General features: G+C 41.6%; 1 protein-coding gene across 6 annotated transcripts in view; it reads left to right on the top strand.

The window, feature by feature from the left end:
• CEP128 (centrosomal protein 128) overlaps positions 1–18,349 on the top strand; it is a 647,014-nt gene that overhangs the window by 513,783 nt on the left and 114,882 nt on the right. Inside the window, exon 22 of one of the 6 annotated variants that reach the window (XM_029597701.1) lies at positions 17,330–17,442. The exons of the other annotated variants lie outside the window; for them this stretch is intronic. Within the exon in view, the coding sequence (XP_029453561.1) occupies positions 17,330–17,344 (15 nt within the window). The 3' untranslated portion in view covers positions 17,345–17,442. Of the gene's footprint in view, positions 1–17,329; positions 17,443–18,349 lie in introns of those variants that run through there. 6 annotated transcript variants of the gene reach the window in all.

Genomic DNA, 18,349 nt, shown 5'->3' with positions numbered 1-18,349 from the left:
CCATCATGTTTCTATCATTTCCTCTACAATCTCTACATTCTTTGGATTGTTGTCTTTCTTTCTGAAAGGGATTAAAGGCCTAGTCCTTCACTTAAGCCTATTCTTAAGGTTGTGAAGAGAGTAGGATAGATTTTGGTCTGCAACAGATTTCTTTGCAGAATTTTGCTGTATCATTTAATTATGCGAATATATTACGTTACTTGTGCTTTGGATCTTCTCTATTGCATCTGAGATCTTCAGTATCTCTTTGGTCTGTTTTTTGCTGTCTGTGATGCCAGTAATAGCTTAGGAGATGCTTTGTTTGTCTTGCACAAAGTGGGAGTCATTTTCAAAGCCCTATACATGCATAAAACCTGGTTTTGTGAGCATATCCGGACTCAGTGCACGCAAATGTGCATGTTTTACCCAGTCTTATACGCACTCTGGTGGGGGGGGAATTGGGGACAGAGTCGTCACTTCCGTGCATGCATTTTGATTTTTGGAAGGACTGCACATAAATGAACCTGTGTAGGTTACTCCCTTCAGAGAGGAGACCTTAGCATCGCACGAGTGAATGTGTGGCACACTCTCGGCCAATTACCCGAGGATTTTACTTTCACTTAGAGAATAGCCACTGCCATTAGCAATGGTTACATGGAATAGACTTAGTTTTTGGGTACTTGCCAGGTTCTTATGGCCTGGATTGGCCTGGATTGGCCACTGTTGGAAACAGGATGCTGGGCTTGATGGACCCTTGGTCTGACCCAGTATGGCATTTTCTTATGTTCTTATGTTCTTATTTTCAAAGCCAATTTATGCACATAAGTTCTCTTGGAAAAGGCATGCAGACTGTGCTATTACACAGGCTGTTTGCAAATCCTCCTCTTCATGTTTTGTGTGTTAATCCCTGTTCTATAATATGATCCCTGAAAGGAAACTTTATAGTGTACCTTGCCTGGAGCATTACTTTGATCAGACGAGAAACAGATTTCATGCATAAACAAATACATATCACTGAAATGGGTTCCCTTTATGACTACACTTTAAGAGGGTCATTTCCAAAGGGATTTCTGCAAGTTAAATGGGGATTTCTGAGCAGAAATGGGCTTTTAGAACTTTGCCCACCCGATAGGCAGATAAACTATGTGCGGATGTCATGTTCGCATGCAACTTTACCCCAGCTGAGAAGAGGTGCTCACACCCGGTAGGCCCTGTTTCTGACATGTTAGTTCGTGAATATAGAATGCCCTTTCCTGTGATGGAAGTAATGATTATTTTCAGGATGCTAAATTTATTTATTTATTTAAAGTCTTTTTTATACCGAAGTATAGCAAAAAATGCCTTCACTCCGGTTTACAGAATAACAACTTGATACATACAACGAGTTTGATACATATAACTAACAATATGAAAGAGAATCCAATTAAAAACAAACAATGAACGATATAAATGGGTAACATGTAAACAAGATGTTACGGGGACTATTAAGTAATTATTTTAGGTTGAACAGGTCTAACTATGTCTAAATATTGCTTATCGGGTTGAAAATAATAATAATAGTAAATATATATCTAACTATGTAAAATATTGCCTGAACCGGTTATAATAAAGTGCTGATGCAGTAATTCTATGACAAGACAGGGTAATGTCAGAATTACTTTACCAAGACAGGGTAATGTTAGAATTACTTTACCAGGACTTGTGATGAAGATTGCAGCTCTGTTCAGATTTGTGATAAGTTCTCAATATTATGAAGGGCTGAGCGTTTCAGTAATATGTCAACCTGAAAATACTGAAATTGTAGTTTTGAAGAATGAATGATTTCTATTTGCAAGGCCAATATATTATTTTAGCCAGATTTTTATTTAATATTTCCTGCAATTGTCTGCAGCCAGAACATAAGAACATGCCATATTGGGTCAGACCAAGGGGCCATCAAGCCCAGCATCCTGTTTCCAACAGTGGCCAATCCAAGCCATAAGAACCTGGCAAGTACCCAAACACTAAGTCTATCCCATCCTACTGTTGCTAATAATAGCAGTGGCTATTTTCTAAGTCAAATTAATTAATAACAGGTAATGGACTTCTCCTCCAAGAACTTATCCAATCCTTTTTTAAACCCAGCTATACTAACTGCACTAACCACATCCTCTGGCAACAAATTCCAGAGTTTAATTGTACGTTGAGTGAAGAAGAACTTTCTCCGATTAGTTTTAAATGTGCCACATGCTAACTTCATGGAATGCTCCCTAGTCTTTCTATTATCCAAAAGAGTAAATAACTGAGTCACATTTACCCATTCTAGACTTCTCATGATTTTAAACATCTCTAACATATCCCCCCTCAGCCGTCTCTTCTCCAAGCTGAAAAGTCCTAACCTCTTTAGTCTTTCCTCATAGGGGACTGTTCCATCCCCTTTATCATTTTGTTTGCCCTTCTCTGTACCTTCTCCAACGCAACTATATCTTTTTTGAGATGCGGCAACCAGAATTGTAAACAGTATTCAAGGTGCGGTCTCACCATGGAGCGATAGAGAGGCATTATGACATTTTTCGTTTTATTCACCATTCCCTTCCTAATAATTCCTAACATTCTGTTTGCTTTTTTGACTGCGGCAGCACACTGAACCGTCGATTTCAATGTGTTATCCACTATGATGCCTAGATCTCTTTCTTGGGTTGTAGCACCTAATATAGAACCTAACATTGTGTAACTATAGCATGGGTTATTTTTCCCTATATGCATCATCTTGCACTTATCCACATAATATTTAATCTGCCATTTGGATGCCCAATTTTCTAGTCTCACAAGGTCCTCCTGCAATATATCACAATCTGCTTGTCATTTAACTATTCCAAATAATTTTGTATCATCTGCAGATGTGATTACCTCACTCGTCATATTCCTTTCCAGATCATTTATAAATATATTGAAAAGCACAGGTCCCAGTACAGATCCCTGAGGCACTCTCCACTGCCCACTCCCTTCCACTGAGAAAATTATCCATTTAATCCTACTCTCTGTTTCCTGTCTTTTAACCAATTTGTAATCCACGAAAGGACACCACCACCTATCCCATGACTTTTTACTTTTTCTAGAAGCCTCTCATGAGGAACTTTGTCAAATGCCTTCTGAAAATCCAAATGCACTACATGTACCGGTTCACCTTTATCTACTTGTTTATTAACCCCTTCAAAAAAGTGAAGCAGATTTGTGAGGCAAGACTTGCCTTGGGTAAAGCCATGCTGACTTTGTTCCATTAAACCATGCCTTTCTATATGTTATGTGATTTTGATCTTTAGAACACTTTCCACTATTTTTCCTGGCACCGAAGTCAGGCTAACTGGTCTGTAGTTTCCCGGATCGCCCCTGGAGCCCTTTTAAATATTGGGGTTACATTAGCTATCCTTCAGTCTTTAGGTACAATGGATGATTTGAATGATAGGTTACAAATTTTGACTAATCTGAAATTTCATTTTTTAGTTCCTTCAGAACCCTGAGGTATATACCATCTGGTCCAGGTGATTTACTACTCTTCATTTTGTCAATCAGTTCTACCAGATTTTCTAAGTTTACTGTGATTTGGTTTAGTCCATCTGAATCATTACCCATGAAAACCTTCTCCAGTATGGGTACCTCCCCAACATCCTCTTCAGTGAACACCGAAGCAAAGAAATCATTTAATCTTTCCGCAATGGCCTTATCTTCTCTAAGTGCCCCTTTAACCCCTCGATCATCTATCAGTCGAACTGACTCGCTCGCAGGCTTTCTGCTTCGGATATATTTTTAAAAGTTTTTACTGTGAGTTTTTGCCTCTATAGCCAACTTCTTTTCAAATTCTCTCTTAGCCTGTCTTATCAATGTCATACATTTAACTTGCCAACGCTTATGCTTTATCCTATTTTCTTCTGTTGAATCCTTTTTCCAATTTTTGAATGAAGATCTTTTGGCTAAAATAGCATCTTTCACCTCACCTTTTAACCATGCCGGTTATCGTTTTGCCTTTCTACCACCTTTTTTAATGTGGAATACATATGGACTGTGTTTCTAGGATTGTATTTTTTAACAATGTCCATGCCTCTTGCACACTTTTTACCTTTGTAGCTGCTCCTTTCAGTTTTTTTTCTAACTATTTTTCTTATTTTATCAATGTTTAGCACTAGAGCCGTGGATTTGCTTACTGTTCCTCTTCTAGTTATTAATTCAGATTTGCCAAGCGGCCCCACCACCGTTACCTCTCTCACCAAATTCTGTGCTCCACTGAGAATTAGGTCTAATATTGCTCCCTCTCTCGTCGGTTCATGAACCACTTGCTCCATAAAGCTATCATTTATTCCATCCAGGAACTTTATCTCTGTAGCGTGTCCCGATGATACATTTACCCAGTCAATATTGGTGTAATTGAAATCTCCCATTATTACTGCACTACCAATTTGGTTAGCTTCCCTAATTTCTCTTAGCATTTCACTGTCCGTCTCACCATCTTGGCCAAGTGGACGGTAGTATACTCCTATCACTATATTCTTCCCCGACACACAAGGGATTTCTACCCATAAAGATTCGATTGTGTATTTAGTCTCATGCAGGATGTTTATCCTGTTGGACTCTATGCCATCCCAGACATAAAGCACCACACCTCCTCCCGAGTGCTCCTCTCTGTCATTGCAATATAATTTGTACCCCGGTATAGCACTGTCCCATTGGTTATCCTCCTTCCACCATGTCTCTGAGATGCCAATTAAGTCTATGTCATCATTCACTGCTATACACTCTAATTCTCCCGTCTTACTTCTTAGACTTCTGGCATTAGCATACAAACATTTCAAAGTTTGTTTTTTGTTTGTATTTTCATTCTGCTTTTTAATTGATAGGGATAAGTTAGAAGTTTTTAGCTCAGGTGAGTTTTTAGTTACAGGCACTTGGACTACTTTTCTTATTATTGGAACCTCACTGTCGGGATGCCCTAATTCTAATGCATCATTTGTATCCTTTGAAGATACCTCTCTCCGAACCATGCGCTGCTGAGCGACTGTCGGCTTTCCCCTTTGTTCTAGTTTAAAAGCTGCTCTATCTCCTTTTTAAAGGTTAGCGCCCGCAGCCTGGTTCCACCCTGGTTAAGGTGGAGCCCATCCCTTCGGAAGAGACTCCCCCTTCCCCAAAAGGTTGCCCAGTTCCTGTTTCTTAGGATGAGAACTCCTCAGTGTAGCCACCTGTGATGATCATTGAAGTTGGCAGGACAGAGCCCAGAATTCCGTGAGGAAAAGATTATCAGTCATAAAAATAGCACGCTGGTTGGATAAATGCATCCATTTGAATTTCATGCATTTGCCAGTGCACTTGCTCGTGATAGAAACTTATGAAAAATGTTATTTGGAAATGCTTCCTTTTGGGCGGGGGAGGCTAACTCTTCTCCTCCACTGCCCTTGAACAAGAAGGGAGGGTGGGGAGGGGGATACGCTGTTTGAGCCAGGAAGTCCTATAAACAACTGTGCATTAAAACCACACCAGAGCTGCAGTCATGCAGAACCGAAAACTAAAATGTAATTTCAGTTTACAATTCCTGCCGTTCTGCTGGCAAACCACTAATCAGCATGTGTGTTACAGCAAATCAAATTAATCAGCAAAAGGTACAATAACAATAAAGCATTGAATACGTACAGTACAATGCCAAATGAAATCAACATTAGTTAAATACTAAATACATCGTAAATAATACTTTCAAATCCCCAGGCTCTCACTCTGTTTCTAATTACATTAACCTCATTAAAATCAATCACTGTAATCCCCAATGTAGGTCACAGCGCCTCCTCACTCTGGCTGGGGAAGGAAGGAGGATGCTTTAAACCATCAGCTGTGCTAAAAAAAATCCTCACCCCACCCCCCCCTTCTCCACCAAGCCTTGTATGATATCATAACAACTAGTCAAGTGCTTTTATTAACGTTAGTCAGAAAGGCAATTTACAAAAAGCAGTCTATGAGTCCCTGGGATTAACACCAAACTCCCCAGCAAGCGATTCTTCCAAAATCAGGAAGCCCAGAGGAAGCGTTAGTGAAATGCACACGGGGTCCAGGGACCCAGAGACATTAACTGTTTCTCTTTTAATCGTTTCTTGAACAATAGTAATGAATTCTGCTCGGTAGTGACTTCACGTCGTCTTTTCTTTCTGTCTTTCCTTGGGTTTTAGGCTGCCTTTCTAATATTTATTTATTTTATTTATTTATTTAAAACCTTTTCTTTACCGTCGTTAAGTTATTTACCATCACAACGGTTTTCAAAGGCACATAAAGTAACATTAAATATTTAAAATAGATAAAACGTTATAGAAGTGCCAACAATGATCGGTTACAGAGTGTAATCTAATATAAAAGTATTTGCTGAATTTAGTTTACATGTAGGATAAAAGTCTCTCTTGCAATTCATTTTCTATATAAAGTTATCATTCTAAGATGTATCCAATAAGAACATAATAAAAAAAAAACTAAGTGCTGAGTTTACGAGCTTATTTACTTTCTCCATTCTCTTTATAAAAAGCCTGTTTAAAAAGCCAAGGGAGCTTAAATTCAGTAAAATTCAGTAAAATTCAAAATTATAAAATAAAAAAGGATCATTTAGAATAACAAAATAAAGCGGGGGAACCAAGATACATAGCAGACTACTGCTCCCATCTGTTGTGAGCGCGGTGGCACAGTCGCTTCGAGCAGGGGATTGTGAGCCCTTGGATCGCGACGCAGCCTGGGGAGGAGTCCCGAGAACCTTGCGAAAGGTGAGCGGATGCCAGCAAGGGTGGAACAGGAGCAAACAATGGAATGTCTGGGTCAGGACAAGCAGAATCCGCCCTCCGCTGGACCTCCACGCACCAGTGTGACCCAGCAACGCAATGCTGGTCACAAGAGTAGCCCTCAAGCCACTCTACAGCCCTTTCAGACCCACTGCTTGGGAACGACTAGTGCGTGAGGCCAGACGGAGGCTGAGGGCAGGAACAAGACAAGGACTTGGAACTTGGAAGGACTCAGACGAGGACTAGGAACTTGGAAGGAAGGACTCAGACGAGGACTTGGAACTTGGAAGGACGCAGACGAGGATTCAGGAACAAGGTACTGAAGATGAAGATTCAATATCAAGTACTAGGTTGAGGCTTCGATGCAGCGTGCCCTACACAGCCCACCCATGGGGCTGGTCGTGGACCACGCTGGATGCAGGGCAGACTCCACACAAGAAGTGAAGCAAGTGCGAGGAACATGTCCCGGATACTGTTGAGGCCTGCACCGGGGCGCGCCCTACACAGCCGCCTGTGGCTGTTTGTGGACCACGCATCTAAAACATGGACAGAGCAGACACAAGGGATTCCAAGGGCCGGGACGAGATTCAAGGCACAGGACCAAGATGGGACTTGTCTTCAGGCAAGGATGACCCTCCGGAGGCTTGTGCTGCAGATGAGATGGCAGGCTTTGTGCCACAAGGTACCCTACACAGCCTGCCCATGGGGCTGGTCACGGAACTCGACATGGCCCGCCAGGAAAGGTGGCGACGAGGAACCAGAGGTACAGGACATCAAAGCTGGATCACGGAACATCAGGGACATCAGGACTGGATCACGGAACATCAGGACTGGATTACGGAACATCAAGACTGGCAATGAAGGATCAGGAACCAAGATAGTACATGGAACAGGCTTACTAGGAACGGAACCACGGAACATCAGGACAACTGGAACAAGCAGAACATCTGGAACATCAGGAAAACACCGAAGGAGCTCCGAGGACGAACAAGACCAGGAACATGGAGAACACTGAACACGAAGCTATCTACACAGATGAAGACCACGGAGGACCTGGACCGGTCACGGAGCACAGACAACTGTGGAAACCCAATCCGAAGGCTCTGAGGAACTGGAGATGAGCCCTTTTATAGGGCTGGAGCAGGAAGTGAACTGAAGAGGACTTCCTGTGGGGCCGCAGGCTTTTCCCACCGCTGGCCCTTTAAATAACTTGAAGAGGCGTGCGCCAGTGCCCAGAGGGCCTGAAAGCAGGAGGGAGCAGGACCATGGACAGCGGCGGCCTCCAGGCCGTGAAAAACACAGATACAGGCCCTGGCAGCGGCACCTAGGCCATGAAGGAAGGACGTCCGGGTGGCGGCGTCTTCCCGTTGCGAGGGCGGTGACAAGAGCGGCTCCCCTGCCGCATGGAGAGCAGGAGCAGGCCCCGGCGGCGGCGTACAGGCCGCAAAGGAGGCAGCGGCAGCTCCCTGCTGCCTGAAGACATCCCGGCGATGTCTTCCTTTGCTGGAGGTGGAGTCAGCAGCGGTGGCGGCTCGGAGCCGCGAAAACAAACGTCGGCGGCATCAGCAGGGCCATGAAGAAGGAGTCAGTGGCACCCGGCTGTGCAGGCAAGGCGCTGGGGGCGGCGACTCCAGAGAGAAACAGCGCGGCAGTCCAGGCCGTGCCAAAACAGAGTCCGACGGTGTCGGCAATGGTAAAGGTGAGTGGGGCCTGTTCATGGGATGTGCTCCGCGAGCAAGATCCCATCACCACCTCTGGCCGCGATCTCAGAAATGTACCCACTATCTAATCATTTGTTTTTCCCCCATCCTGAAGAATCTTGTTACTCTCCTTCTTTGTAAGATTGATGCATTGTCTTGGTCTCTCCGTTCATCTGTCTGTGTATGTTCTTATTGTACCCCACTCTGAACGTAGGAAGGGTGGGTAATAAATGTTTTCAAATAAATAAATAAGTTGACAGCGTAGGCTGACACGATACCCTGCTGTTTTTCATTTTTACGCGTTTATTACTTTGTTTCCTTTTGATGTGCCTCCGAAAAGGAAAAAAAGGGTGAGAGTGTTATCCTTCCGTGACTTCACTCCCTCCTGAGCAGCAAACCATTGCAGAATCCACATCGTCCGCTCCATTTGTGTGGGCTACAAGCCCCATTGCTGTGGCAGAGAGAGGAGTTTTGCTTTTGCCTGGGGAAGTATCACTTAGCCCACAGACATTTTTACACAACCACCATTGGTTCTGTAGCAAGACACTATGGTAGCTACGGCGCATGGTGATGATCTCATTATTTATTTATTTATTTAGCACTTTTATATACCGATATTCATGTAAAAAATTTACATATCACTTCGGTTTACAGCAAAACGAAAACAATCATGTAAGAATGCATTACATCGAACAAAGGATACTAAGAACTGGGATCAACAGAATAAATAATAATTAGGCTTATAGCATCGGACAAGGGAAACGAGAACTGTGAATCAACAGAACAAATAATAATAGGCTCTTCCAGAGAGCAAGAGATTAAAAACGGGGCAAGAGTCATTAGTTAACACTGACATGGAGGGAGCTACTGGCATTCTTCTTGCCACTGAGACTGTGTCTGCCTTCAAGGCACTTAGCGGAGAAGGCATCCCACTGTGGGTACAGTCGCTGTGAAGCCTTCAACATCGTTGTTATATCAAGAAGAGGGTGAGTTTTCTCCCCCCAGGGCTTTTATAGCACAGTCTAAACCCGCCATTGTGACTGTCGATGCCCTATGGGACCTGATGACCAGTTTATCCCAGTCAGTGATGGAACACTCATGTAAAGTAGAGACTGCGTCCGAGAGGTTAAACTGTGTAGCTCAAGATCACCAACGTATTTTATCTGAACCCGTTGGGATGCTTCAAACGTTGGGGAAGGAAATGCAAGAAGTCCAGGGAGTGAATGCTATGATATTACAAGAGCGAGTTTTCCTGAATAGGAGAATGTAGAATGAAGAGAATAGCCTTAGACTCGGGTTCTTCGGGTTCTTCGGGTTACACTGAAGAAATATATGTGCGAAGTTTTGAAGTTTTCTACAGATCAATAGATTTAATAGAGTTTATTTCTCCCCCTGTAAACCTCGCATTGGCTTATCAGGTTTACCTCAACCTACTGTGGATATTGGGAACTTATCTGCTTTTCTGGAGACATAAAATATTGAAAATTAGTGAGAGATCTACCTTAATTGTTTTCCTTTCTATATGAACATGATTTGAGTCATGTAATGAAGCACAATTTTCAAAATGTTAATGTTACTTTTTTAGGTGCGTTGGTTAGTATCTATCCTGTCAGGAAAGAAGGAAGGTTTTCTTACTATTGGAGCCTCCTTTCTTTTGCGATATCCATGCAAATGTTTGGTTCAGTTGAATGCAGATTGTTTCATTGCTTTGGATCCAGAACAGCTTAGAGATTTCCTGGATGCCAGATCTGGGAATGTTCCTTCAGGAACCTAAGACATCGAGAGGCTTAGTTTGATTTGTTATTTTGGGGTGGATTGTTTATGTTATTGCTTTTTCTGAAAGTCAAGTATATGACCGTATCAGCTTTTCCTGCCCCTCCACATTTATTGTTTGGACAAATTGAATGAGAGATTTATTTCCTGTTGTTTCTTTTCTTTGTTCTGATTGTTTCTCTTAACTCTCCTTTGTATTTACCTGGAAAAATTAATAAATAGAATATTTAGAAAAAGATAAAGAGCCAAGATGGGAATAGGAAAGTACTTACAGTGCACAATAAATAAATAAAGATAGATATGTATATACTTTATATACTAGATATACTATATATACTAAATATTTGTCAACATACAAGGTTCAAGAACCTATTGATAAAAATAAAAACTAAAACAAATCACAAATATGTAGAGCAGACCTTAGTTAATTAAGTGCCAGAGCTTAATCAATAAGATCATATGGAAAAACATAAAAGCTCATAAGATACTGAGCCAAATTGTAGCTTTTCGCTTCTGTTTTGTATTTTTCTAAATGTAAGCTAATCATGTATAATGTGGGCCTCCTATGGGAGACTGAGCCTCAGCTGTGGAGCAGTGTAAGAAAAGGGCCAGTTTACTGAGCACACCTCAGAGGACTGTCGGATCTGGAGAAAAGCTCCCTCAGCAGATCTTAAGAGCGCGCAACTGCCCCTTTTAGTACAAGAGTCAAGAGTTATTTAGGGCCTATGGGACACTGAGAGCATCTTAAATTTAGTACAGCACTCCTGTTCTAGTCCAATTACACTGGTTACTTGTTAGCTGGCGCATTCGATTTAAAATTATCTTGCTTTTTCTTAAGATCACACATGGCCTTGCTCCAGTTTGTTTTAACTCTTCCTTAAAGATATGTCAGCGAGATTGGATCTTGCAGTCATCATCACAAAACCTTTTAACTGTACCTTCTGTTTACCAGGTACAATTGGCGGAATCTAGGGAACGTTTGTTTTATGTGGCTGGGTCTTATTTTTGGAATGAATTACTGAAACCTCGATTGTTAGATTTTGTAAATTGCTTAAGGCTTACTTATTTCAGCAGGCCTATGAGCAAGCTGGTTGTAAAGTTGGTTCCAAGAGATTTGAGCTGGCTTGCTCTTGGCACCCTGCGGTACAGTATTTGTTGGGTTAAGCTGGGCGTGAAGTTTAATTTTTGTACAGTTCATGATGGGTTTTAAAATCTTAATTGTCTTAGTTTGGCAGGGATTGATTATGGTCTTTTATTACATTGACAGATGGCTGATGCACAACTTATTTGTGTTGATCATTTATGTATTTTATTTGTTTTATTGTCTGTTTTTATGCTGTTTCTATGTTGTCTATTTTATCTAAGATATTTATTTTAAGGACTTATCTTAAGCTGTTTTTACATTTATGTGCATAGTATTCATGATATTTGCTTTGTGTTTTGTTCTATAGTTTCTAACTATCATCGATGTATTTTTGTAACCAACCTAGTATTGTGTATAGACGGGTTATAAATATTTTAAAGAAATAAATAAAAAAATCCTGAGAGGCTATGGGTAACCAATGTAAATTTTTTAAAATCTGTGTCATATGCTTCCTAAAATTTGTGCCAGACAATAAGAGTGCCTCAGCAATCTGGTTTAACTGCGACCTCTTAGTTCTTCTTCTAGCTGAACCAACATAAAAAGAGTTGCAGTAATCTATATGCAATTTAACATCAGATTTCAATAAAACGTTTCAAGTGGTGTTATATAAATTTCAAAAAGGATTGGTAAAAAGTCCCATCCTTGGGGACCTTCACACTTCAGATGCTTTGCATTAAATGACAAATTGCTTAAATATACTTTCTGGAATCTATAATTCAGAAAGGATTTGCACCAGTTAAGATAAGTCCCCCATCCCTATGTCTGTAAGCCTGTTTAACAGAATCATGTTAATAGATCATGTTCTCTCCTTGAGTCATCTAAGAGAGTCAAAAGACATGCTGGGGGCATGAAAGACCAAGAGGCTTTGTTGGCTCACCAGGTACCATTGGTTGGCTATTTTCAGCTGAGGGTGAGCCCCAACGTCTAGACAGCCTAGATGAATTTTCTGTTGAAAATCTGGGCACCTAGATTTGGATGAAAATTAGCCTAGATCTGGTGCTCAGCCTTGGCCGAAAATTGATCTGCATGTAAATGAAGGCAGATGATAAGCAGCCGGACTGTCTACCCAGTTATCCTCCTCTTGGCTGGGTGGATGAGCATATAAATCTCTATAATTGTCATCCCCAGGCCCTCCCCAACTTTCAGGCCTCGTCTCATTACTGCTTTCTATAACTGTCCCAAGCATGCTCAGTGATGTTAGGGTTTATAGCTATGGCTGCTCTGTGCAGGTTACCCCAGTCACCTTGAAATCCAGAAACCGCTGTACTGCTATTATTAGCTGTAACTATGACTGCTCTGCTAGGAAAATCTAAACTTTTTAAACAAACTTGAACCAGGCTTAAACACACCTGGCTGAGCTTCCAGTAGCTTGCACATCTCTGATAAGCAGAGGTGGCTTCCATGGCATCTTTTGTCACTTTACATTATGATTGGGTCTAGGAAGGGTAAATTGGTAAGAGAAATTTCTTTTTTTTTATTTGTATTCATTTTCAACAATTACATCATAACAATCCAAAATAACCAATATATATTTCCTCATGGCATTTAATGTTAATACAGAAATTATTCTTTCCTTTATTTTCAACTTAATGAAAATTAAGTCAACATGGACCTACCTGCAATTATATTAGGAGATTTCAATCTCCATATGGACACTACTCCCCTCCCACCACAATGCAAACTCCTCCTTGATACCATGACCGCAATGGGTTTCTATCAAATCATAGATTCCCCAACCCAAAAATCAGGCCACACCCTCGATCTGATATTCATCAATAACAAAATCTCAAACCCCAACAGCCCTCCCACCACCACCAGCATCCCGTGGTCTGACCACAAACTCATTCAGACCACACTACAACTGAAAACCAACCACCCAGAATACAACAGCTCAAAAAAATACATAAAATTCCACAAACCTTGCTCCAGCGAAGACCTAACAGAAACCCTCCCCAATGCTCTAACAACCTTAAACCTCAATGATCCAAACATGGCTATCGAGTCCTAGATCAACATCAACACTAAAATTGCTAAAACCAAATGCCCGATTATCTCCAAAGCAATCACCAACAACAACCCCCACAAAACATCATGGTACAACCCAGAGCTGAAAAGCACGAAAAGACTACTCAGACAAGCAGAAGACATCCTACCCCAACCGACCTCGTCAGATACAGAATGCTACTCCACATCTACAGAACTGACACTGACAAAGCCAAGTGAGAATACTATGGAAAGAAAATCCACCAACATCAATACAGTCCCAGAGCCCTATTTGACCTCGTCTCCAAACTGACTCAACCCAGCCACCATTCACCCACCACAGGCAGCAACACAAAGACTTGCGAAGATCTTGCCCACTTCTTCTCAGATAAAATTACAAAGCTGATAGCTTCCAACCCCTGCAAAAACAAGGAAATCCCAATCCCACTCAACACTTTACTCCCTACTTGGTCCAACTTTGAACTTATTGCCTCAACCGAAGTTAAAAAAAAATCATTCAAAAAATAAACCCAGCCATTCACCCCCGTGACCCCATCCCTGTCAAGACCCTCAAACTCATCCCAAATCTCATCGCCAAATCCATTGCTGACATAATAAATATATCACTCGAACAAGGCATCTTCCCTGAAGCCCTGAAATGTGCCCCAATCAAACCTATTCTCAAAAAACCACAACTGAACCCCTCCGACCCTGCCAACTACAGACCCATCTCAAATCTATCATTCATATCATGGAAAAACATGTGAATCTCCAACTCTTGGAATACCTGGAAAACCATAATATACTGTACCCCACCCAACATGGATTCAGGAAATCTCTCAGCACCGAGACTCTCCTCTTATCACTCACACTCAACCACAAAAAAACAGAAATACTACACATTTCAAACAAACCCACCACAAAGATCATCCAAGACATCGCGTCCACACAACCAAACATTAAATTCACCAGTGAAGTAAAAGACCTTGGTATCACTCTGGACTCTGAACTCAACCTGAAGAAACACATAAACCTAACAATCAAAGAGGGCTATTACAAGCTCCAAGTCCTCAAAAAACTCAAACCCCTACTATTCAAACACGATTACTGCACTGTACTACAGTCCCTCATACTTTCCAAACTGGACTACTGTAAATCCCTCCTCCTTGGACTTCCAGCCTCCTCCACCAAACCCCTCCAGCTTCTGCAAAATGCAGCAGCCAGATCTCTCGTAAACATACTTAAAGAACTCCATTGGCTTCCCATAACCTACAGGTCACAATACAAAATCCTAACACTCCTGCACAAAACCATCAACAATAAAAATCTCAAATGGCTAAAGGACTCTCCCCACCATCATGACTCCCAGAGAAACCTGCGGTCTCAAAACACAGGCCTGCTTGCCATCCCTTACACAAAGCTAGCCCACCTCACCTCCACCAGAAAGCGCACCATCTCAGTAGCAAGCCCATCCCTCTGGAACAAGCTGCCCACCCAACTAAGACTGGAACCCTCCACCCAATCATTCAAAAACAACCTGAAAACCTGGCTATTCCAAAAAGCCTACCAACACACAGTCTAATCTAACCACTCCTCCCATGCTCCATAGCAGATCCAAGTATCCTATCCTCTCAGCAATCAAAGTCATTAACTCATACTGTTTTGATATTTCAATGTTACTATGTTACCATGTATCAATAATAAGACACCTTAGTCTTAAGTTAAATGCCTATATGTTATAATGTATTAATAAGTCTCCTTAGTTTTTGTTATTATGTTTTTCAATGTTACAATGTATCAATAGTAAGACACGTCAGTCTTACTATTTCCATCAGTTATAATGTAAACCGATGTGATATACTCCAATGAATGTCGGTATATAAAAACAACTAAATAAATAAATATATTTTAAGCATTATGGTAATTGGGGCGTATAAAAAACGGACAAAGGAAATTAAACTACTTTACTATCCTTACGGCATTAGCACGCTGGTGATATCTGTGAACTATACAAATAATGCAGCAAGCCTTAATCAGTTACTACCTGCAGCTGCGGGTGTCCATCCAAAAACTTATACAAATCTGCTGGTTCAAAGAACACATACTTATTATCCTTATAAGTTAAAATACATTTGCAGGGGTATTTAGCTATAAATTTTCCACCTCTTTTCTCTACTTCAGCTTTCATTGAAATGAATTTCCTCCTTCTCTCCTGTGTGGTTCTTGAAAGGTCTGGATAAATCCATACTTTGGCTCCATAGAACAGTTTTAACCTACTGCGCATAAAGGGGCAGATTTTAAAAGCCCTACACGTGTAAATCCAGCTGGATTTACGCGCACAGGGGGGTTACGCGCGCCGAGCCTATTTTGCATAGGCCTGGCGACGCGCGCAAGCCCTGGGACGCGTGTATGTCCCAGGGCTTGAAAAAAGGGGCGGGGAGGTCCGAGGCAGGACGGGGGCATGGCCAGAGCCTCCATAGGGCCTCTAGGCGGGGGCAGGCGCAACTTGAAAAATAAAGGTCAGGGGTGATTTAGGTAGGGCTGGGGGGCGGGTTAGGTAGGGGAAAGGAGGGGAAGGTGGGGGGGAGGGAACAGGGAAAGCCATCGGGGCTCCCCTAGGGCTCGGCGCGTGCAAGATGCACAAGTGTGCAACTCCTTGCGCGCACCGACCCCCAGTTTTATAACATGCATGCAATCCGGCCCAAAGTGCTTAAACACCAAATCTCTATCCGTTATCAGAGTAAAGGAAGCAAATATTACTGAGGATAATTCCAAAAATTGAGACAAATTCAAATTATCTTGTATCCGCAGAGTCTGTTGGTCTTGATTTTCAAACTTTCTTTCCTCTCTTTCTGGTAGATAGTATATTCGATTAAACACAGAGATTATTTCCTTAGGCAATTCAAAAATTTGAATAAAGTATTTTTTAAACATCTCGAGAGGAGATACCTCTGAATAAGGAAAGTTCAAAATACGTAGATTTGAGTATTTCCCCATGTTTTACAAATTTTCAGTTTTCTTTAACTTTATATCTTCCACTCTAAGTATTTCATTTTGATTCACCTCAAGCTTCCCCACTCTACATGTTAATTGCTCTATTTTAACCTCTTGTTCTTTAACCGAAGTATCCATTTTATGAAAATTTGATTTGTTTCTAGAGTTATTTTAGTCAGATTTATAATTACAGCCTCTAAATCTTTCAAGCCTCCCCACAGTGAGTCGAGGGTTATTACCTTAAGCTTCTCCATTTGAGGAACGGATTCCATAAGTTGTTTGGCAGGGCTTCCCCGCGTATCTGATAAGTCCCTGATCTCAACCTGCAGTTTTTCCTCCCGAGGAAGATCCTTCATCCAACCCGGTGGGTCTCTCGCCGGTAGCTCTTATTTTCCTTCTCGCACTGCCGATTTTTGCAGTACTCGACTGCTTCTCTCGGCTGTTCACATTCACTTCTCGTTCTGCTTCCTCCACGATCGAGGGCGGGGTGTTTGGTGCGCCAGGACTCAATGAGATGTCATCAGCCAGCAGGTTTGGCGCCTGAGTTTATAAATTACTTGTACTAGGTCTGAAATTTCATTTTTGAGTTCTTTCAGAACCCTGGGATGTATATCATCTGGTCCAAGTGATTTGCTACTCTTCAATTTGTCAGTGTGGCCTACTACTCTTCCAGGTTCACCGTGATTTAGGTCAGATCATCTGAATCATCACCCTTGAAAACCATCTCTGGAATGGGTATCTCCCCAACATCCTCCTTCGTAAACACCAAAGCAAAGAATTAATTTAGTCTTTCTGCAATGGCCTTCTCCTAAGTGCTCCCTTTATCCCCTCGATCATCTAAAAATCAAACTGACTCTCTCGCAGATTTCCTGCTTCAGGTATATTTTTAAAAGTTTTTATTATGAGTTTTTGTCTCTATGGCCAACTTCTTTTCCCATTCTTTTTTTTTTATTTTTAATTTTTTATGTTATGCTCAGGCTTGTGGAGAATGAATGACCGATAATAATTCGCATGGACGGCTCCGATCCCGGCGGCCAGCCCGAAGGCCCGCGCCGTCGCGCGGGGGTGCGGAGCTCGGGGCAGGGCAGTCGGCCCCGACGCTGCCCTGGTCGTCGGAGGAGGTAGGGGGCTGCGCCCGCGAAACACAACATTTTATTTATTCAGTTTCCACAAATTATCAAGAAAACATCTTGAATTAGAAAAGGGAGAGAGAAACAGAAGATTACAATAAGCAGTCAAAACAATAAAGAAATATCAAATTAGTTCTTCTATCCCAAAAGTCCGCAATAAAGGATCCAATAGCTACTCAAGGAAAAATCTCTCAATATAAAGGGAAAAAAACAAGCAAAATATGAAGCAGTGATAAACAGTGGGCTTATACATCACTAGGGCACTCAACTTTCTGGAGGAAGATCAGCCTGACCCGTGTTACTATCCTCAGCATGCACCAAGGGTTTATCACAGAGAAAAAAGGTCAACTGAGATGGACAAAAGAAGACATAAGAAAGGCCTTTATATTTAACACAACATTTACAATGAAATTTCAGAACAAAAGAAGCTCCAAAAGGGGCCTAAGTATCAAAAATTGCTGTATTCTTTTTGTATAGACCTCAAATTTTCTGGATATATTCTTATATTCAGATGGTAAAAAACTTCAGAGCGATGTTTAAAATACAATTTCAAAACCCAATCCCAATCCAGCAAAAGAGACCAACATTGTAGCCGGTTGTACCAAAACACTATCTGAGGTTTCCACCTGCTGAGACACATTCAGTGTACGAGGTATGAGCTCCATTCCTTGAGATGACCCTTGATTCTCACTTCTTTTAAAGGCTGGTAAATAGTACAATTTAGATACAGGAGGTATTGCCATCTCAGGAACTTTCAATACGTCCACAAGATATTTCTTGAACATTTCCTTTGCAGATATATGAGGAAGTTTAGGAAAGTTAATAAAACTTAAGTTCTTCCCACGCAAGACATTTTCTACATTCTCA

This window comes from Rhinatrema bivittatum, chromosome 4 (assembly GCF_901001135.1).
Source record: "Rhinatrema bivittatum chromosome 4, aRhiBiv1.1, whole genome shotgun sequence".
Classification (NCBI taxonomy): Eukaryota; Metazoa; Chordata; class Amphibia; order Gymnophiona; family Rhinatrematidae; genus Rhinatrema; species Rhinatrema bivittatum.
The sequence above is the reverse complement of the archived record's forward strand: the minus strand, read 5'-3'. Positions and strand labels throughout refer to the sequence as shown.